This window comes from Chinchilla lanigera, unplaced genomic scaffold, assembly GCF_000276665.1.
Source record: "Chinchilla lanigera isolate Chin_1 unplaced genomic scaffold, ChiLan1.0 scaffold00126, whole genome shotgun sequence".
Lineage (NCBI taxonomy): Eukaryota > Metazoa > Chordata > Mammalia > Rodentia > Chinchillidae > Chinchilla > Chinchilla lanigera.
In genome coordinates this window covers 1,342,935-1,364,476 of record NW_004955527.1, presented here as the reverse complement: position 1 = coordinate 1,364,476, position 21,542 = coordinate 1,342,935, and the positions used below count along the sequence as shown (strand labels likewise).

At 58.2% G+C, this 21,542-nt stretch overlaps 1 protein-coding gene across 7 annotated transcripts in view; it reads left to right on the top strand.

Moving 5' to 3' along the window:
• The window catches only part of Arhgef10l (Rho guanine nucleotide exchange factor (GEF) 10-like), a 132,798-nt gene that overhangs the window by 83,830 nt on the left and 27,426 nt on the right, over positions 1-21,542 (top strand). For 5 of the 7 annotated variants that reach the window (XM_005409810.2, XM_005409809.2, XM_005409812.2 and 2 more), the window contains 8 exons: positions 3,276-3,421; positions 5,044-5,058; positions 5,321-5,502; positions 7,835-7,950; positions 8,272-8,399; positions 9,472-9,572; positions 14,907-15,028; positions 20,607-20,693. In XM_005409810.2, coding sequence (XP_005409867.1) covers positions 3,276-3,421; positions 5,044-5,058; positions 5,321-5,502; positions 7,835-7,950; positions 8,272-8,399; positions 9,472-9,572; positions 14,907-15,028; positions 20,607-20,693 — 897 coding nt within the window. The remainder of the gene's footprint in view (positions 1-3,275; positions 3,422-5,043; positions 5,059-5,320; positions 5,503-7,834; positions 7,951-8,271; positions 8,400-9,471; positions 9,573-14,906; positions 15,029-20,606; positions 20,694-21,542) is intronic. The other 2 variants (XM_005409811.2, XM_005409813.2) reach the window with 1 other exon arrangement.

Sequence of the window (21,542 nt, the reverse complement as noted above, 5' to 3'; positions counted from 1 at the left end):
CCCCCCCTCCTCCGCAGCCGCCCTCCTGCCTCCTGTCTGCGGCCACCCACTAGGTGGCAGTGTTTGCTGAGGGAGAGAGCCTTTGCTTTTCCAAGCCCACAGCCCTGAAGTGGAGGCTGAGATTTTTGACAGGCCACGACATTCTTCCTTATTTTAAGATAAAAAGAGATTTTGTTCATTCATGTGATTGCCAGAAATGTATTGCAGTTAAACAACTGGGCTTTGGAATGTGGGTTAGAAATTTTAAGCTGCCATGGTGGAGCATTTCTGTAATCCTAGTACACTGGGAGGCTCAGGCAGGAGGACTGTGAGTTTAAAGTCCTGCCTCTGTCTCAAAGAAAATAGAAGGGGCTGGGAGCATAGCTCAGTGGCAGAGCCCCCACAGGTTTGATCCTTAATATCATACACACACACACACACACACTGCTGGATTTTGTCACTGGCATTGCTGTGTGTCCTCAGGGGAATCCCCTAGCCTCTCTGAGACGTACTTGCTCCCTCTAAAAATGAAGAAAGTTCTTAGCGCTGATGCCCTGGGCTTCTGGGGAGTGAGGAAGATGGCATAGTGACCCCCAGAGAGAGTTTAGGAAACAAGGAAAAGTGCAAGCTTTGTGCTGTGCTTTGGGGTAGGAACATTTTGGTACAAAAATCTTGAGGGCTCGGGATGGAGCTCAGTGGTAGAGCACTTGCCTAGTTATGCCAGAGGTCCTGGGCTTGATTCCCAGCAAATGCCCGCCCTCCCCTATCTTGATAAACTTGCCTGCAAATCTGTGGAGAACCCTATTTTTAAACCACAAGGTGGCCGCTCTGATAAACTGCAGTCCCTCTGTTTCCCTCGCTAGGGCACCCCACCTCCCTCCCCTGAGGGTTAGGGCCGAGCTTGGGGGGACGGGGCGGGGGGGGGGGGGGGTTGCATGAGGCCACAGGAAAGTGCTCAGGTCTGGGGAAAGAACCAGGAACCTCTGGGCTCTGGGATTCCGGAAGCAGAGCAGAGGCAGCTGGCAGCTCTGGGAGGGGACGGAAGCCCTGGTGTCCCAGAGGACGACAGCAGGGTGTGGCCGTGCTCCCTGTGCACTGCACTTGCTGGTCCCAGTGTCCTCCAGCCTGCATGACCTCTCTGACCTTCACCGCAGGCCTGCAGAGTGGGGCTGGGCCAAGGTCACCTGGGGGTCCTCGCAGGCCTGAGGCTCAGCCATTCCACATCTCAGGACCCTCGGCCTCGGGCCGGATTCAGGCAGCAGATGTGTTTCAAGGCCCACATGGTGTTTTTCAAGAAAAGGAAGTAGTTGGTAACATTTAAAAATCAGGAGGCGTGCCACGAAGCGCAGACTTGTGGATCTTCTGGGAGGGGCGGAGAAGCTGGCATACTGTCCCGCATCCTGTGTGGCACTGGTCTTGTGAGCTGCCTGCTCCCTGTGGCCCACCTACCTTCTCTCACTGCGACTTGGCTCACCCGAGGCATCTGGGCTTGCTTGGGACGGATCCTCCCCTTGGGGATGTCTCCATCCAGGGTCTCTGGGGGTAGCATGAGGGGTGTAGGGGCCTCACTCCACGTCCCACCCACCTGCTAGTTTGCCTGTGCCTGGGGAAGAGGGCTGTGGCTCCGGTAGGGCCCCCTGTGCAGGTCCTTGTGTCCCTGCCTCCCACTTCCGGTTCAGGAACCAGGAGGTTTTCTCCAGGTTTGGCTCCTGCAGAGCCCCCTTGAGACAGGAAATCACCCTGCAGCATCACCCTGTCTGTTCTCTTCCCCTGTGCCCCACGGAGGCCTGGCAGCAGTGCATGGTAGTTGTTGGGTGGAGGGTAGAGACCCCCTAGATGTTGGCCCAGGGACTTGAAGGGCCCAGCCTCAGTTTCCCCTTTATCAAGTGAGGGGTGGGCTGGACAGGTGTGTGATGTTGCTGTGAAGGGTGTGGTGGTGGCCACGCTGGTGATGGCCCTCCCCACCCCAGAGGGCCCTCCTTGGACAGTCTTGGCCACCTTGGGGAGGTGTTCAGCAATGGCCTTCTCGCCATCACCCAGTGAGAGGAGGAAATGAAACCGGGTGTTCCCTGAAATGGAGCCATCTAGCTATTTCAAAATAGCTGATGCAGGGGCCTCCGGGATCACGTTGGTGCAATATCCTGGTTTCTTTTTCTACTTTTTTTTTTTTAATCTTTTCATCTGCCTGAGGGGAAGGAGGATGGTCGCAGGAAGCCAGGGGACTTTCCTCTTCCCTGGGTGGGTCCTCGCTCACTGGCGGCCTGGCGGGGGACCCTGCTGTCCTTGGAGTCCAAGCAGTGTTTTCACGAGCGTATTGGGTTGTTTCTGGAAACATCGGGGGAGCCCTGCCTGAGCAGCTGCAGGGGCCCCACGGGTCCTCGAGTCCGGCTGTGAGTTGGGAGCAGTGGTCTCTCTGGCTTGCAACATGGAAGGACACCACTACACCGTGCGTGTGGCCTGGCTCTGTCCTGCACCGTCATGCGGTGCCTCTGGACGCCTCACTTATCCTCCAGAACCTCAGTTTCCTCATCTGAGGACTGAGCAAGCCCCACATGACTGCTGAACAGTTAGGTGACAGGGGGGATTTTGCATGCCACCCGCAGGGCCTGGCACACAGCCACTGCCCGGTACCATTTGGACCTTTCATTGTGTGTTGACTTGAGAGACGTGCTTGTCTGGGGATCAGGGCATTCTCTCCAGGGAGGCTTTGGGGGGCTCTGTCTTCTGGTCAGCAGGGTTCCGTGGAAGGGGAGCACAATGGCCGTCAGTGTTACAGGGTTTGGGACTGCAGTTTGCGGGATTCTTCCCACTACCCCTAAAAAAAAATTCTGTTGGGGAACAAAGGTGGTCCCAGTGCTGGTGGGGCTCTTGGTCTTTGGCCTCCTCAAAGGTACTGTGGACCTGCAGCTCTGTTCCTGGCCAGCCAGGAGCCAGAAGGACCGAGGCTGTTGACCTGGTCTGGGGGCAGCAGGGACAGGTCCCTGGCAGAGGCCATACCCCTCCGTGGTGGGGATCATCATGGACAGCCGTATTGGGACAGCAGTTCCCTATGGAGTGTTCCCTGTGTGCCAGCTGTGCCACCGAGCCTTGCCAGGGCTGCCGTAGAAGGGCCCCACGCGCTGGTTACCGTGTGCCACCGATGCCTTGAGATTCGCCGTCACATCGGAGGTAGGGCCTGTGCGCCTCCACCGCCGCAGGCACTGTGGCGTCTGCAGCCAGGCCCGGCCCCGTGCAGCCCTATCTGGGTCGCCCTTGGGCTGCAGTGCTGGAGTTGACCCGCCCTGCTTCTCCTCCAGCTGTTGACTTCCGGCCAGCGGCAGCTGCTGCTGTGTGAGACGCTGACAGAGACGGTGTACGGTGACCGCGGGCAGCTGATCAAGTCCAAGGAGCGCAGAGTCTTCCTGCTCAATGACATGCTGGTCTGCGCCAACATCAACTTCAAGTAAGTGGCCCGGGCCTGGGCGGGTTGGCTGGGGCCCTTCATCCCCACACTTGCCTGGTCTGTGACCAGTGCCCGGTGCTGGGAAGTACCTGGAGAGGCCATCAGGACAGTACCAGGAGGCCACTGTCCTACACGCAGAGCTTGTGTCCAGTCTGGGATTCTGTGCTTGGTACCTGAAGCTTCCTGGGTTTTGACCACTTGGAAATTTATGCGTCCAGCCTGAATCCCTGCTGCTTTAACGCAAGTCGGGTTTCCTCTGCCCACTTTGTGCCGGGCTTCTGGGTGTAGGTCGTTGCCTGAGTATCTTCATCCCTCAGGCGCCTGGTTCCCCAGCTCTGGGTCAGAGGTTGTAGAAACACCCAGAACCAGGCTGTTGGGCTGGGCTCAGCCTCGGCATCCTGAAGCCCGGGCTGGGGTGAGGGTAACTCTTAGACCGGGTTCTGGGGACTGTGGCCTGGGGGCTGCACTGGGCTTTTGGGAACTTCCGGTTCTGCTTACATAGGGAATTCACACCAAGGGCGAGACCCTTGGCTTCCACTGAAAGTGGGGAGATCCACCATGCTGGGTGCACACCAACCTGGGCCACAAGGGCCTGGAGCTGGGGCGCACACTCTGCCGTTCTCAGTGGGCCCGCCTGGCTCACTCATGTGTCCCCTGCTTGGCGCTGTAGATGTCAGGGGTGTGGCCCCTTGAGAATTCCAGCTGTGACCATTCCAGGGGGCTCCCGGGAGAAGGTACACAGGTTAAGAAACATCTGGAAATAGAACTGAGGCAATGATAATGAGTCAGTGGGGAGGGGAGCGCCGTCCTCAGTCGAGGTTGAATGTTGGGCCCGGCCTAGCTCTCCTGCCTTTGTGCCAGTCACCACGGCCTGGTGGGGAGGTGGGCGAGGCGCATGCCCAGCTGGTAGAGACTCTGCACCCAGAATCAGCTCATGCGCTCCTGTGCATGGCCACCCAGTGGGTTTGGGGGTCTTCTGTGGTCAGGGACCACGGGTCCTGGCAGGGGAGCAGGCAGGGCTGTGTGGCCACATCTGCACCGTCCCTGTGTCTGCAACGCGGTGAGTGTACACGGAGCCCTTATCTGGCCCATGAGCAGTTCTGGACAGCACCCAGTCCCCGCGGGCACTTGAGGGAGGCCGCCTCTGCCACAGATGGGTGTGGACACCACCTCTGGTGGGCTCATTCCTTCATGCCGCCTGGATATCCTAGGGACAGTGCGGGGGCCGTGGGTATGATGGTGCCCTCCCTGCCTGCGTACGGCTCAGGGTCTCGCACTGTGTGTAGAGTTGGGGGCCAGTGGTTTAGTTCTGGGGACTCCACTAGGCAAGTTGGGCTCAGTCACGTGACCTGGCTGAGCCTCAGTTTCCTTGTTTGGATCTTACAAGCTTTCTAGCAGGGCTCTTCTGAGCATCAGAGGTGACAGCAGATCCATTACAGGGACAAGGCCCTCTCTGGGCTCCCCTTGGTGCCCTGTGGCTTCTGTTATCATGATGGCCCAAGAGCTGTCCCTCCTTCCACTCCTGATGCCCAGCCCTGCGGCCACCCCAGATGGTTTCAGCCCCCATAGAAATTGTTTGAACATAGTAACGACCTTCCTTCCCTTCTTGTTTTTTCCCTCAGGCCTGCCAACCACAGGTAGGAAGTTTAGGGGCTCAGGGGCTGGAGGGGTGTGATTTTGTTTCTGGGGCTGGGCCTGGGCCCCCTGGTGCTGATGCCCCGGCAAGGGCTCCCTGCTCTGCCTGGCTGGGAAGTGGCTTGAGGGCCGGTGCTTGGGCTGTGTGAAGCCTGGCTGAGCTGGTGTGCTGAGGCGCTGGACTGGGGTGCACGGATATGGGGCTCTGCTGCCTCCAGGTGGGCTGCGGCGGCTCTCCAGAGCTCATCCTTTCTGTCCTCACAGGGGCCAGCTGGAGATCAGTAGCCTGGTGCCCCTGGGCCCCAAGTACGTGGTAAAGTGGAACACGGCGCTGCCCCAGGTGCAGGTGGTAGAGGTGGGCCAGGACGGCGGCGCCTACGACAAGGATAATGTGCTCATCCAACACGCGGGTGCCAAGAAGGCCTCCACCTCGGGCCAGGCCCAGAGTGAGTACACCCCGCCCGCCACTGCCCCGAGCCACCTGTCACAGCCCAGCCAGGGGCCTGCGGGCTGCCGGGTGCTGGGCCCAAGGGCTCTTGCTGGTTCCCGGGCATGCACACTTTGTCTCAACTGGGAGGGCCCACCTGTGCCAGCCTTACGCACAGACATACATGCGCACGCAGGACTGAGCGGGAAGGGTGACTTCCGCTTCCTGCCTGGCCTTTGCTGCTTTTCTGGTAGGTGTGTCCCTTTGGTACCTCAGTGGAGCCGCCTGCACGGTTAGGGCGGGGAGACACACATCCGTCCTGGAGCCCTCAGAGACCGGGCTCAGCGCCCTCTGCTACACCGGTGCCTTCACTCCCTGTCCTGATCCTGAGCCGCAGACACGGTGTTGGAGGGAATGAGGCGCCTCGTTCAGGGCGCCTGCCTTGCAGCACCTCGAAGTGTGCTGTTGGCCCTCTGTCTCCAAGTGGGCCTTAACCACGGTGCCCTGGGCCTCTGGGGCGCCTCCTGGCTGCTTTCCCTCCCCCCACCTTGGTCCCCTTCCTGTTCCTCCATTGTCCCCAGAGTGGGCTCTTGAAAATGCACATCAGCTGTGTGTGTCGCCCCCACCCCAGTGCCTGTCACTGCTCTTGGGTAGAGGCCCGTGGGCCTGTCCTGGGCCCCGTCTGCACTGCACTTTCCTCCCGCCCTCTGGGCTCCTGGGTGGGCTGTGCTCCCATCTTGTGTCCTCCTGTCACCCTGTCCTTGTCCTGTGTGCCCATTTTATTCACCCTCTCTGAGCAGCCTTGTGTGAGCTCAGGCTGGGCCGGGCCCCCGCTCTGTGCTGAGAGCTGGGATGGGTTCCCCTCTGCTGGTGAGTAGGGTGACATCGCCCTCGGCCAGAGCCGGGGGTGCGGAGGTGCTGCCGGCAGGTCCGGCAGGTGGTAGCGCTGTGCGCAGGGCACCTGCACAGGGTGGGAGAGGCTTGGGGTTCACTTCCCCTCTCCCTGCCCTGCCCCCTGTCTGACCCAGGCTGCTGCGGCAGTGTTGGACTCTGGGAGCCCTCAAGGGGCGCCATGATGCCACCTCCAAATCTGAAACTTAGAAAGGTGCCCCGCCCTTTGCCTTTCTCAGGGGCGTCCACAGACCCAGCGCGCTCTCCTCTGGCCCACTGTGGGGTGTTGCTTTGGGCTCTTCCTGCTCCCCCACTCCTCACGCTAGACTCCGTGCGCTGGACGCCCTTGGAAGGGAGGGGAGGGTCTGCTGAGCCCTGTGGGCCCCGCCTCGTTTTTCGTTATATTGTTACTCATACATGTACAAACATGAAGCTCCGCATAATCAGCTTCTTATGCTTATGGCCCTTGAACAACTATAAAACCAAAACAACGTCACAAATTGAATAAAGATCAAGCTGCAAAACAATAAAGTTCCCATTAAGAGCATTAATTTAATGTGACAGATGACATCGTGGTGCCGAATCCAAACTGCTCACAGTATGGATGTCTCGCTCTTACAGCACGGGTCCCTCAGGGCCCAAGCCCACCCCACTGGGCGCCTTATGTGAGCCATGTTCCCCACCTGTGCGCCCCGCTGGGGTCCCACGGAGCCCCTCCTAGCTCTATATTTGGCGTCAGTGTGTCCTTGACCTCCCAAGCCCGGCTGGCTCTTTGCTGGTTACCTGGCAACCAGCTCCAGTGGCCCCACTTCAACGGCCCAGAAGCCCTGGCACCACGCAGAAGGACGTGGCTTTGAAGTCACCATATCTGGGGCGAGGATGCACAGGATAGGCACCTGCTTTTCAGATAATCACTGAAATGAATGAGGCCTCTCCTCCTGCCCAGGGACTCCACAAGACGCAGACTGAGAGTCCATGATCAGCTAAAAACAGCTGGTCCTTCCCCATCTGCTCCTGCCAGTCCCTCTGCCCTGTCTCTCCTGCCACCCTCTAGGCCCTCAGTATGTCTTGGAATGACTTGCTGTTCACAGAATGCCACAAGCCACAGTGCCTTTGCACATGCTATTCTTTCCTTGGTCGTATACACCACACTTCTGGCCCCCTTCAGGCTCCTTAGCTGTCCCAGGTACAGCCTCATTCCAGTCGCATGGTCTCCGTGGGCCCCGTGTACAGACTGAGCGCAGCCTGATCCCGATCCCAGTGTTAGACTTTCTCTAAACGATGTGTCTCCCACCTAGCCCATGTGCTCCATCAGGGTAAACCCCGGGCGCGTGTCCTTCGGTGTCCCCTGTGGCACTTCCACAGGGTGACTGCTCGCTCTTTTTACCATCAGCGGATGCTTGGCTCCATGGTGGCGCCTTCCCCACCGTGTGGCTGAGCTGGATCTCTTCTCTGTGCAGACAAGGTGTACCTGGGTCCCCCGCGCCTCTTCCAGGAGCTGCAGGACCTGCAGAAGGACCTGGCCGTGGTGGAGCAGATAACGTTGCTGGTCAGCACGCTGCATGGCACCTACCAGGTGGGTCCCGGGCCCTGCTTCTCTGGGTGCCCAGGCTTAGCTCCCGGGGGTTCAGCGTGCGGCCTCTGGCTTGGATCCAGCTGAGCTGGGCTGCGGGGTCCTCTTCGGTTCTCTGCGCGGTGGCCTGGGGCTGGCTGGGAGGATGTGTCCCCTGGGAGGGGGGCTGCTGCAAAGGCCCTGACTCAGGGCCGGAGATCCCGGAACTTGGGAGCGGGCCTCCTGCGTGTGGCTAGGGCGTGGGCTGCTTCCTGTGTCCTGCCCCCGGGGCGCTGCGATCGCTGTGGGCTCTCTGTGCAGTGACCTCCTCGGCTCCCCACCTAGAACCTGAACATGACCGTGGCTCAGGACTGGTGCCTGGCCCTGCAGAGGCTGCTGCGGGTGAAGGAGGAGGAGATCCACTCGGCCAACAAGTGCCGCCTGCGGCTCCTGCTGCCCGGGAAGCCTGACAAGTGAGGACGGACGCACGGGGAGGGCTGCCGGGGGAGAGGGGACTGCCTTGTGCGGGTGCTGTGACAGGGTAGGAGAATGCCCACTGTGGCTGCACCCGGGATGGCACCAGGCGCGCAGTAGGTGCTCATGGGAAGACTACAGATGAGTGGACGGAAGAACAGCGCCCTGTGGGTGCCCTGGGTCAGCCTGTGCTTCCGTTAAGACTCTCAGCCCCCGCCGTGGGCCAGTTCCTCTTGGGCCATGTCCTTTTGCTCATACCGGGCTGTGGTCCCCGATCCCCACACCGCAGGAGGCTTGCACCATCAATCCCCCGTGTGTGGGCCCGATGACATGAGCTGCTCAGCGCGGCAAAGACGGGCCGGGGTCTCCCTGGGCCTCCTGAGGCTCTGTAGAGTGGGTGTCACCATCCCTGTTGTGCTAGGAGGGAAGGCAAAGCCCCGAGGATGCCCAGCAGGCCCGAGGCTGTGTAGTCAGAGAGGCTCACAGCCAGGTTTGGTGTCTGAGCTGGGGGAAGAGGTGGCAACAGCGTGTTACAGCCCAGTGGTGCCAGAAGACAGCGGCGCCTCAGCTGCATCCGCATTGCCGCTGTTCGCCCCGCCCTCCCCAACACCCTAGCAGGACGCTGCCCTGCCACCTGCTCGGGGGCTGGATGGAGAACTGGCCCCAAGGATCCACAGGGCCTCCCACTGCTGTGAGGTGCAAGGGCACTGTGGTGACGACAGTGACCTCTGGCTGTCCCATCCGTCCGTTCCTTCATTCGTTCATGCGTCCACTCAGCACACACTTACGGGGCAGCTGCACATGCCAGGCGCAGGGAGGAGACTGAGTGGGAGCCCACCCTCCCTCCAGAGGCCGCGGCCACCCGATGGGGCCGTGGGAGCCTGGCTGGGTGGAGTCGCAGCCCGCAGAGGTCTGCCAGGCAGAGCCCAGGTCATAGCGTGCAGAGGAGGCCCCTGCCAGGGCAGTGCTGAGCCTCGCCAGGCCGCTGGCATCTGGGCTGTCTGTCCCTGGGACACAGGCCCCGCCCTGTGCCTGCACTCACGTCCCCACCCCTCACTCTGCTCCCTGCAGGTCTGGCCGCCCCATCAGCTTCATGGTGGTCTTCATCACCCCCAACCCCCTGAGCAAGATTTCCTGGGTCAACAGGCTGCATTTGGCCAAGATTGGACTCCGTGAGTAGAGCACCAGCATGGGGTGCAGGGCGGGTACGAGGGGTGTCTGGGGCCAGTCTGGGGCAGGAGGTTTCTGAGCTGAGGGGGGGGCGTGGTGGAGGAACCGCTCATCCGGAGTCCTGAGGCTCTGCTCTGCAACCTCGGAGTAGTCACTTCCCCTCTCTGAGCCTCGGTTTCTCCATCTGTGCATTGATGAGACCTTGACAGCGGGTGAGTGCGTGGGGAGAGGGAGCGGAGTTATTGTAAAGCGGGTGAAAATGTCTGGAGTCAGACAGGAGCGATGGTCGCCTGGCGCCCGAGGAGGTGAGAAACCAGCAGAGCCTGGGCTTTTGTGGTCACTGAATTATATCTCAATAAAGTCATCACCCTCCGACTTCCCATGAGGCAGGTTGGACTCAACTGATCCTCAGTAACTCTGAGGTCGGTCTGCTGTGAACCCCCTTCTCCCATTGGGATTCCGAGGCCCAGAAAGGCACCTGGGCTTGTGTGAGGTCGCATAGCAGGAGGGACACGTATGCATCTGGACCTGGGCCCCCTCTCCAGCCCTGTCTGCCCAGCCACGTTCGTTACGTGACGGCCATTGTTCCCGGGGTCGGGACCGCCCGTGTCACTGTCGTGCAGTTCTTGAACTGACGGAGAGGTCTGTGTTCTGACAGCCAGTGCTGTCACACGTTGCACTCGAATTCCCATCTGTAGGTTCCCCCCAGGAGGGGGACCGTCTTTTGTTTTTGTCTCTGTGTCTGGTGTGATCTTTTTATAGATAATTATATATCTCCGGTAGGTTTTTAAACATTTCTGGAAAGAAGTCAGGACCTTTATCCCTGGCTTTCATTAAGTTAAAAACCCTACTTACTGAATCTCTGCAGTAATTTCCAGTGTAGGGGATCAATGACAGGACCCCAGATGGTCCGGCTCTCCTGGAGCGTCAATTGATGGGGGTCAAGTGGAGGTTAAAGGTGGGGGTGGCTGTGCCGTGAGGAGGGAAGAATGGGGCTATGTGGCTGTCACTGAGCTTGGGGGCTGCTGTTGGAGGCCTCGTTGAAGCTATCTGAAACCAGGCAAAGATCTGGGCAAAGTGATCTCAACACGGGAATGGCAAGTGCAAAGGTCCTGGGGTGGGGACAAGGCTGACCAATGGGTCAGGGTGTGGTGTTTCCAGAAAGCCAGGAGAAGGAGGCCTCAGGGATTTGTTCTGGGTGTGCTGGGAAGCTATTCATCGAAGCCTGAAGAGCCAGATGCCAGAGGCTTCTCCTCAGTCAGTCCCCTGGCCGTCACTCTAGCTTTCTGGGTGGCCAGACCACTTCTGGCGCGTGGAGAAAAGATTTTAAGCAATTCTGAAGATTTGGGGATTTCTGGCCTCAGGCTTCTTTTCTACCTGAGTTCCCTTGGGCAGGTACCCAGCCCTGCCCTGCACCTGCTCTCTAGGTGGGCAGTGCCCTATTAGAACCTGGCAGCTGGCACGCACTGCCAGTGGAGGTGTGTCTTGCACAGTTTCACTGCAGCAAAAGTTTTAATGGAAGGAGAATCATTTGAAATCTTATCTGAATGCCTGTGTCCCCCTGGGGCTTGAATAATTTGTTCCTTTTATTTTGCTGCTTTGTTTTTTTTTTTTTTAATCTGCAGCGCCTGGGGTAGGGGGATAATGGGAGCCGAGCCGTTAGAGGTAGAATATGTTAAAAACATCTCTTCAGCAAGGATACTCTTCCTTTGTTGCGTTTTATTTCTTCCCTGTCTTCCCCCTTCCCTGACTACAGTGTACCAAGATTGTGACCCACGGAAGAGGTGAGGGCGGTTTGGAACCCCTGGGCTCCCCTTCTGTACCCCAGAACAGGACTGCGCATCCCTGGCCCTTCCACCCAGTGGGCCCTTGGAGCCTCCCCCGCCCCCTTGTTCCCACCTCCCTGGGGCCCGGCGGGTCACGCCCAGGGGTGCACCCACAGGTGCAGGCTGGGGCCTCCCTAATGGGGTCCGGTTTTCCAGCCCCCTGTCTTCATGGTAGGATCTGTGTTCACTCACTGACAATTCAGCTGCTGGCTTCTGGCCCTGGCCTGGGCCATGCAGGCTCCTAAACAACCTTTTTTTCCTCCTCTTTTTCTTCTTCTTTGCAGTAATGGGGATTGGACTTAGGGCACTTTTCCTGAGCTCCATGCCCAGCCCTGTCCCCCTTCCATTTTTTTTTTTTTTTTTTTTTAATTTTGAGATAGTTTTGCTAAGTTGCTAAGTTCTTGGACTTGGGCTTGAACTTGAGATCCTCCTGCCTCAGCCTCCCAGCATGCTGGGGTGGCATGTACCACCACTTACAGCTTCATCTTCCTTAACCCTCGAGACGTCTCTGGTTGGTGCTGGGATTTCCCCAGGCCCTGGCGCTGCTTTCCTAGAGCCAAGGTTAGCCATGGAACCAGACCCTGGTTTACCCCACTGAGAGACGGTGGCCAGGATAGCACCAGGGTCTCTCTGGGTGGAGCAGGGGTGGGAAAAACCTTGCTAAGCCCTGCCAGGCCTGGCATCTGCACAGCTCTTTGGTGGGTGGTGGGGCCTTGCAGGTGGCCTCCAGTGGGGGATTCTGAGCAGAGCAGTCAGCTATCTATAGGGCCAGTGGTGACAGTAAAGTGACAGCACTGCCTGAGCTCAGTGGGCTGGGAGGCAGGGCAGAGGTGGTTCAGCCGGCCTCTGGTACTGTGGGGTATACTGCGGACAGCAAGGATGATGATCAAAGTGGCCACTGTCTCTTGAGGGCCTAGTGGGTGCTAGGCTGTACAGATACTCGGCCCAGGACACACAGCTCCAAACAGAATCATTCCCCTATTTCCTCAGCAAGGTGACTGGCTCAGAGAGGTTAAGTACCTGGTTGTATGTCACACAGCGATGCGGAGTCTGGGTTAGGACTTAGTGGGGCCCTTATGACAAATGGCAGTAGATTCTTCCGAGGGTCGGGGGAGCTTTGATCCCTGGAGCTGTGCCCCCTGCTCCATGGGGTGCCGGGCAGACACACTGTTGGGCGCTGAATAAGCCCCCATTCACCGTCACTCAGAGATCACAGCCTTGCTGTGGGTGCCAGTTCTTCATGTCACGTATCCCAAGTGGGCTTTCAATTTAGGAGCGCCAGCAGCCTTCTAATTTGGCCTCCGCCGCGCTGGTTTTGCGATGGGAGGAGCGGCAGTGGCAGATGGGGAGCGACAACTTCATTTTCTTTTAACGTTCCCGATTGCAGGTAGGGAAGGCACCATCTGGAAGGAGAAGGTCAGATCATTAAAAAATATATATGATAATAAATTACCCGAGTCCGAGGGCTGTGGGTGGGAGGACAGCAGGAAGGTACAACCGACCGCCCAGGAGCCTGCCGGGCAGGACAGGCGGGCATAGCGGCCTGGGTGGGAACTTGCAGGCGCATGTCTGGCAGGCGGGGGTGGCCGGGTGGTAAGTTCCTTGCGGGCAGGGGTGGTCTCTTAGATGTTGCCCATTTTTATTCACCCCTGGGGAGCTGGCCCAGGAGGCAGCAGGTGAACGTGACATAATCACCGTGCCATTGAGAGCAGTGGTGCCTGGGACACCGAGTGTCCAGTGGGTTGGTCCTGGCGCCTGGCCCTGCCTTTGACGTCTCCCTATCGCTTGCCCAGTGTAGAACCGGGCGGACTTACTCCCACCCCACACCCCGGGTGACCGTGAGGATGAACGGGGAGGATGCATGGGACACAGGGCTCTGGTACGGTGACATCCACCCTGTGCTGGGCTGTCCTTTCCCTGATGGTCTCCCCTGCATCAGCCTACCCTCCTCTCTTTCCTGTGGCAGGGGACAGACTTTATGGTCACCTCTGGTCCGTGTTGTAGGGAACGAGTCGGCGCTTGGGGACTGGGTACAGCTGACATCGCTGTATTTCCCCTTGACACTGAATCCACACTGCCCCTTGCCCAGCTCCTCTGACGAGGCAGGCACTCAGAAGCCACCTTTGGTGGCTGTGGTGTTTCTCAGGTGCCTGCAACGTGCAGGCATGGGGCTGCCCTTGCAGTGACCACCGCCCACACATGTCCAGCCCTTCTTTGTTGGAGCGGGCAGCATCTGAGATTCCGCTTCATGGCGGTGGGTATGGTGACTGCACCTGCAGAAGGAAGCTGTGGGAGAGGAGGGTACTCATGCGTCGGGTTATTGGTGCGGCCTTGCGTGAGCAGGTGGGATGTCCTATAGGAAATGGGGTGGAAGGGCTGGGGATACAGCTCAGTGCTGGAAGCGCCTGCCTGGCAAGCATGAGGTCGTGAGTTCGATTCCCGGTACCAAAAAAAAAAAAAAGAGGAAATGGTGTGGAAAGTTTGGGCCTTCACGGAGCACTGTTGTGGCAGAGGAGTCCGTGCTTCCACATGCAGGTGCACACATTTGCACACGTGTGTGCTCACACAAAGGGAAAAAGACAAGCTAACAAAACAGTGGAGAATACAGGTGCGCCTCGGTTTCTGATAGGGTGATGTCCCAGAAATCCCACTGTAAGTTGAAAATGTCATAAATGGAAAATGCATTTATTATATGAGTCCTACGGGACATCGTGGCTGAGCCTCAATCACCTTCAGTACGAGCAGAACATGCCTCGCAAGTAGCCTGGAGTTAGGCAGAACTGAGGCATGTGAAGCCTGTTTCGTAACAAAGTGCGGCGTATCTCCTGGATGCTCGTAGATCCCCAGACTCAAAACATGATGTTAAAAAGTGCCGATACCCAGTGCACTGCTGTCTCGGTTGCTTGTGCTCTTGGTGGTGGCCGGCTGGGAGCCGCGGTTCTCAGCGTCAGGTGAGAGGACCGAATCACATAGCTGTCGCCCGGGGAAAGAGCAGACTTCACAGCGCAGTGTCTGCTCAATACGTCTTGCTCTCGCTCTGTCGTGAAGTGGGACACCCCTAAGGTGAACCTGCAGCCGGGTGTCACTGGGCCAAGTGACTTCCCACTCGGAGGATCTGTCTGGTAGCTCTGGCTGTCGGGCAGAGCTGTGAGCTGCGTCCTACCTGGCTTGGTTCCATCGTCCCTATTCTGCGGCTGGGGAAACTGAGGCTCACAGAGGTGGGGTGATCTGCAAGGCTGCTCAGAGAGGCGAGTCAGGCTCAGGCTCCAGTCTGAGGTGGCTTGGCTCCCAGCCTGGGTTCATGCCAAGCCCATGGGGTGAGGCTTGGTTTCATCTCTGACAGGCAGGGGTGTGGGTCCAGGAGCAACTATCTGGGGCGATCTGGGTCACTGTGGAGACTGGACCTCTGGGGGCTGCAGTGACCTCCCACCCTGGGCTGGGCAGCTGCTCTCTGCTGGGTTGGTCCCCAGACGCTGAGCAGCTTCCCCTGCACCCTTCCTCTTGCTGTAGGGGAGGAGAACCAGCCAGGCTGGCTGTGCCCGGACGAGGACAGGAAGAGCAAAGCCCCGTTCTGGTGCCCGATCCTGGCCTGCTGCGTCCCTGCCTTCTCCTCCCGGGGCCTCAGCCTGCAGGTGAGTGGATTCATGCCAAGGCGGCAGTGCCCTCTAATGGGGGGAATCTGTTTCCAGGAGGTGCCCACAGCAGCTGGGATGGCCCAGGTTCCAGTGCCCGCTTGTCGCTTGCTTACGACTCAGTGGATTAGGGCTTTCTGTGGCTCCCTGAGTTAGTTTTTCCACCAGAATAATTGGGGGTGGTGCATGACCAGCGTGGGTCACGTGAGCGGAACATTCCGTTATTCTGAGGTGACAGGTAGCAATGATCTCATCTGTTGGTGGCCCGAATGCAGAAGCTGTACCAGACATCGCAGGTTGGACCCTTTACAATGCTGCTAGCTGGAGCTGGCTTTGGCACGGGGACCACCTTGTGCCTCTGTCTGCGAAGCAGCCGCTGCGCTGTACTTGGGTGTTCTGCTGTCATTCGCTCGTCCTAATATTTAAAATAACGCTATGGGCAGATGTTCCGATAACTGTTTCACAGATTAGCAAGCGAAGGCTTAGAGAGGTGACCTGATTTTCCAGGTAGAAAAGCTCAGTTCCCTCTGGTCGTCTGTCCCTTATGTCCTGGCAGAGCTCACCTTCCGTCTGGAGCAGCTATTGTCCATCGTCTCCCAAGCAGATGAGGACATCTCAGCTCTGGGGACGGGAGAGCGAGCATGGGACCCAGGCCAGATAAATAGTACCGGGAGACTTGCCGCTGGGTGTAGACTGGGGCTCTAAACAGCTGAAAGAAATGCCCTTGAGATGTAAGTTCATTCATTCATTTATTCATTTGTCCATTCATAAATAAGTTTTGAGCACCTACTGTGTGCTGGACACTGGGAGTACAGTGGCAACTGAGACGCACAAGGTTACTGCTCATGGGGATTTCAGTCTAGTGAGAGGGACAGATGATACAACCCAGCCAATAAAAGGAACTGGAAGTAGAGTGATGTGCAAGAATACAAACCAGTGACACAGACACGGGCTGGGAGCTTCCAGAGTGCTCTTTGGAGGAGGTGGCATTTTATGAGACTCACATGACAAGGAAGGACCCAAGGAGGGCCCAGGGGAACAATGTCCCAAGGAGACAGATCCTTGGAGGCCGTTGTCACAGCATGGATTCCCTTGGTTAGCTGGGAGGTGTTCTAGTCTGTTTTCTGTTGCTGTGACAGAATGCTTGAGGCCAGGCACCATGCAAAGCATAGAAGCTGCCTTGCCTCATCGTTCTGGAGGCTGGGAAGTCTGGAGTATAGCACGGCATAGGGAGAGGGTCTTATGCTGCACCACTCAAGGTGGAAGGCAGACAGGCAGGACAGGTGTCTCACCAGGAATCCACGGCTGTGACAATGCCCTAACCCATGCGCAACAGGCAGAGCCCTTATGGCCTAATTCTTTCTTTTTTTTTTTTGGTTTTTCTCTGGTACCGGGAACCGAACTCACGACCTTGCGCTTGCCAGGCAGGCGCTTTTGCCGCTGAGCTAAATCCCCAGCCCCCTAATTCTTTCTTAAAGACCCCATCTCTTAATACTGTCCTGTTACAATGGCAGTTCAGCCTCGGCATGAGTTTTGGAGGGGACACTCACACCACAGCAGTGGACAGTGAGGTCAGTGGATGGGCCAGCTCAGCTGGACCATGGGGGCCTCGAAAGCTTGGATTCCCTTCTCAGAGCAGTAAAAAGCCCTGGATGCTTTGAGCCCAGGACCGGCACTGTGTGATGTATATGTTGAATCCCGCGGCTCCTTCTGGCTATTGTGTGACAGCAAACTATGGACAAGAGAGGGGTGTAGGTGGCTAATGAGGGACAGGTCTGAGGATAGCGCAGGGCGTGATGTGACAGTGTCCAGGGCGAGATGCAGAGGCCAAGGCTGGCAGCGGGGAAAGGTGAGGAAGCCCTCACTCCTGCCACAGAACTGAAGCAGGTGCCCAGTCTCAATGGGGACAATAAGTAACATTGTAATTGTTTTACTACAGTACTTAAAGTACAGGCCAACTGGGGAGATGACAGGCTGCGGTTCAGCTGCTCTTCTTTGGTAAATGAAAGGCTGCGATTAGAGTGAGGGGAATAAGTCAGGTCCTGTGGGAGCAGGGCAGCTCTTACCCTTATGCAAATGCTTGGTCACTGCTCATCATGGAAATTTTTTTTCTTGCGTTCATTTTGATTTTTAAAAATTGCCTTATTTTTTGTGATGACTGAGTTTTTGGTCACTCTCTTGTATTTTACACCCGAGGCAAGTGTCCCTTCTCGTCTCCCTGGTCTCCACCTGGGTAGAGGGGGGGAAGGCGGGGGCATGCCGGGGACGTGCTGGGGTGGGGCAGGCAGGACCGATGGTGCGGGGTGCGCCAAGGAAGGGCTACTGGGACCCTGAGGATGCAGACCAGAGTCCGAGGAGAGGGGATTGTTAGGGTCGCCCGTCTGTGACGCGCCTGGCCTCAGTGCGTCTGTGGAAGAGGCTGATCCTTGGTGATTTCTGTGGCAGAGAGGGGGTCCTTGGGAATGTGGGGTCACAGACACCGTTGCGCCCAGGGCCTCCCTGAAAGGGCCTCACCCAGGTTGGAGCCATCTGCCACCTCGAACCTGGGGGCGGGGACCACGTATCTCCCCGCTTGGAGCTCTCGGGGCTCAGGGACATGTGGGCTGACATCCGGGCCTCTCGCTCAGTGTCTCCTGAGGAGCCCCTGTGCTGATGGAGGGAACGAGCGTGAATCTCTGTGGTTCACAGGCCTGCGGGGCTCCTGGGGGACAGAGCGAGTCTGCACGGCCCCTTTGTGGGTCCCCGAGACTCCGCTCCTGCTCTGCTGCACCCGCCTCCAACCCCAGGCCAGTCAGATGCGCCCCATCGGCTCCGCACCGGCAGCCAGATGCGTGAGGGCTTGGAAGGCCCGTGCCTTGTCCAGTTACTGCAGAAACAGATGCGGGGGTGTGGCTGCTGCCGGGCCTCCCTCCCGCCCTGTGCCAGCTCCCAGGTAGCCCTGTGGAGCCAGGAGCTGAGCCCATTTCTCTGAGAAGGCTGCACTGGCCCAGCCCCTTCCCAGTGTGGACAGGACCAGGCCCTACCCCGCTGGCTGAGGGTGTGTGTTGGGTTCCATCTGGCAGGGAACAGGGTGCTAGAGTGGAAGGTGGAGCAGCAGGTGTCTTCTCAGTGTGGACAGGTGCTGTGCCCATGCCTGACTGTGCTAGGCCTCTGGACGTGGTTGTCAGAAGTGGAGAGAATGTCAGCAGGGATCCCTGGTGAGACCCAGGGGAAGGTAGCTGGCTCACCCATAGGCTGAGGTCAGTCTCAGTCCTGCCTGGGCACATGCTGGTGAATGCAAGGATACTGTCCTCTCTGGGGAACCTGAAGACCTGAGTGCCATGGAGGAAGGAGGGGGCATAGCCCTAATCAGCAGAGGGTCTGTGGCCAGGCTGCTCAGGACCCAGCTCCCAGCCTGACAGCCTCTGTCCTGATTGTCACTGGCCTCCATTAGCCAAAATTGCCATTGGCGAGTGCCTTGGTCCATTTTCTGTTATGATAACAAAGTACTTGAGGCTGGGTACTTTATAAAGAAGAGAAGTTGATTCAGCTCGCAGTTTCAGAGGCTGGGAATCCAAGATCAGTCAGCCTGTGGTGCAGCCTAGGGGTGATGGTGTTGTAAGATGGGGGGGCTTGTGGGAGCCATCACATGGCCAGACAAGAAGCTGGGGAGGTTCGGGGGTCAGGCCGGCTCTTTCTATAGTAGCTCACTCTTGGGAACTAGCTAGGGTGCATGAGAATTGCATTTAGCTCCCCTGAGGCTAATCTGAACCACTTCTCTCTATGCCCCAGTTTTCAAAGATTCCCCCCACCTCAGCACAGCCAGCCTGGGGTGCAAGCTTCCAATATGGGAGCCTTTGGGGAAGAACACAGTGAAGTTGTGTCCACCCCAGGGCCGTGGGTACCCACCTTGCTAGCAGCAGTTGCTTGTCTGTGGGCCCCTCCCATGGTACTCCGCTGATTGAGTGGCTAGGGGTGCGAAGTGCTGGAACACCCCGGAGGAGTCCCTGTAAGCTTGCTTGCTTTCTTTTTTCTGGTACCGGGAATCGAACTCACGACCTCGCACTTGCTGGGCAGGCGCTGTGCCGCTGAGCTAAATCCCCAGGCCCTCCTGTTAGCTTTAGAAGCCACTTGGTACCAGGTCCCCAGTTCTGTGCACTCCCAGGGCCCTACTGCTGTCCCACTGAGATGGCAGAGTCCCCGCTTAACACACGGAGGACTGATTTACTGGCAACCCAGAGCTGTAGCCCCTAAGCTGGGGTTGGAGCCCGGGTTGCCTGCATCCAAAGGCAGCTTGGCTGCTTCCTTTCTCGTGCTCACGCCCCCTTCCCTGCCCTGCTCAGGTTCCCGGAAGCCAGCTTTCTGGCACAGGCCAGCGTGAGGTCCAGGGCCTTGTCCATTTAGGGCCGTTTGTGTTTTCGCATCATCTTGGATCTGGCTCTGTTGGTTCAGCTGACATCAGGGCCCACCGCAGTTGCCATGGAAATGTCTGAGCCAGGCTGCGGTGGGCCCTTCCTCCTCTGAGGGAGGAGTGCCAGCCTGGTAGGAGGGCGGGCACCCTCCCCTGTTGCGGGCACCGAGCAGCAAAACAGACAGGAATCTCAGGAGGCCAGGGCCGGGGGAGCCTTCTGCTCAGAGTGTGGGGACCCATAGTACCAGGCAGAAGTGGGATCCCAGAGTGCGGAGGCTTCTGACTCGGCGCCTGGCTTGGAAGGGGCACTGGACCCGGAATGAAAAGTTTGAATTCTAGCCCTGCCTCTGCCCTGACTTGCAGCGTGACCTTGAACCTATAGTGTCTCCCACTGAGCTTTAAGTTGGCCACCTGCTACATGAGGAGGCTGGGTGTGGTGACCTCTTCAGGCCCCTTGCCCACGGCCTTTGGAGGTTTTGTTAGATTCTCCCCGCAGAGCTGGGCCGGCCAGGACCTGCAGCACCAGCAGAGGGCAGCATGAGCCCAGAAAAGGCCCCTGGCGCTGTGTTCCTCCCTCTAGCACCCCAGCTGCACACTCTGTCCTCATTCCTGCCCTGGCTGGAGACACAGACTGGCCAGGTCCAGCTCGGGGAGCAGAGGCCACCCATTTGGGGCATGCGGCAGCAGGTGCAGGAGAAGAGCAAACAGCTGGTGGCTGTCGGTGACAGCTGGTGACAGATGGAACCCCTAGCCTCTGGGTGCTGCCTGCACAAGGGCCCTGGCCCTCTGGTCTTGCTGGGCTTCTCTGCGGAGAGGTTCTGGTATCAAGGTGTCTTTCTTGTAGGCATGCAGGAGGCCAAGGAAGGAACACACGCAGGCTGGGCCCTCTTCACTCATCTCCCCTGAGGCCTAGGACGGCCCTCTGCCCTTGGTGGACCTCATCTTCATTGGCAAAATAAGGGTGGGGGGGCTTGGTGGCTTTCCACAAACCTTATGTGGAAGCTGCCTGTGTCAGAGGCCCTGGGCTGATCCCAAGCATCATTCAGGCCCCTTCTGGCCAGAGCATCTAGAAGAACGATGATCACATATGTGGTGTCAGGACCATCCTGGCCCCACCTGCAGGGATTCTCGGGGGAGGAGCTCATTGATGGCTCAGCCGCCCCTCCCGCACCCTCTCTGTCTCTGCAGCTTGGGGCCCTGGTCCACAGTCCTGTCAACTGTCCCTTGCTGGGCTTCTCGGCAGTGAGCACGTCCCTTCCGCAGGGCTACCTCTGGGTGAGTAGACCCTGCACCCAGCAGGGGTTCTGGCCTCAGGACAGGAGCAGGGAGGGTGCACCTAGGAGGGGTTGCTGGAGAAAGTGACCATCGCTGCCTGACGGTCACCGCCTGCTGAGCAGCTTCAGCCATCCGGGATCCTCGGTGCCAGCCACCATGCTCGGAGGAGGGAGGTGCACCCTCACCTGGGGAAACTGAACAAGACCGGGGCCCGTGGCCGTAGTGCCAGGAAGGAAAAGGACAGGGAGCTCTGCAGCGTGCCTGGGTCACAGTCTTCACCCAGAGGTCAGGAAGTAGGGCTGGCTACTGCTCTTTTCCTGTAGAGATTCCAGTCCACTGCTTCTGCCTGGGGAGGCGGGTGTTCCTGGACAGCCTCTCTCAGTTCAGATGGGCGCCTCACCCAGCGCCCTTTGTGATGCAGGGTGTATGCTTCCAGCATCAGCACCCCTGCCCATCCCTGACACCTCCTGCGTATTCCTGTACACAGGCACTTGGGCAGCAAGACTGGCTTACCCTCTGAGTTCAGCCCAAATGTCTTTCCTGAAATTGGTTTGTTCCTCGCTGTTTTCTCATTATCTAGCACATGGTATTTCTACCCATCTGTGCATCCATCCATCCATCAACCCATCCAACCACCTGTCCACCTATTTATTTATCTTGTCCACTCATTTATCCACCCACCCATACATTCAATGTCTATGTGTCCAACCACACATCCATGCATTGATGCATCCGTTTCTCCATCCATCCATCCATCCATCCATCCATCCATCCATCCATCTATCCATCCATCCTTTCATCCCTCCATCTCTCCATCTCACCATCCATCCATCCATCCATCCATCCATC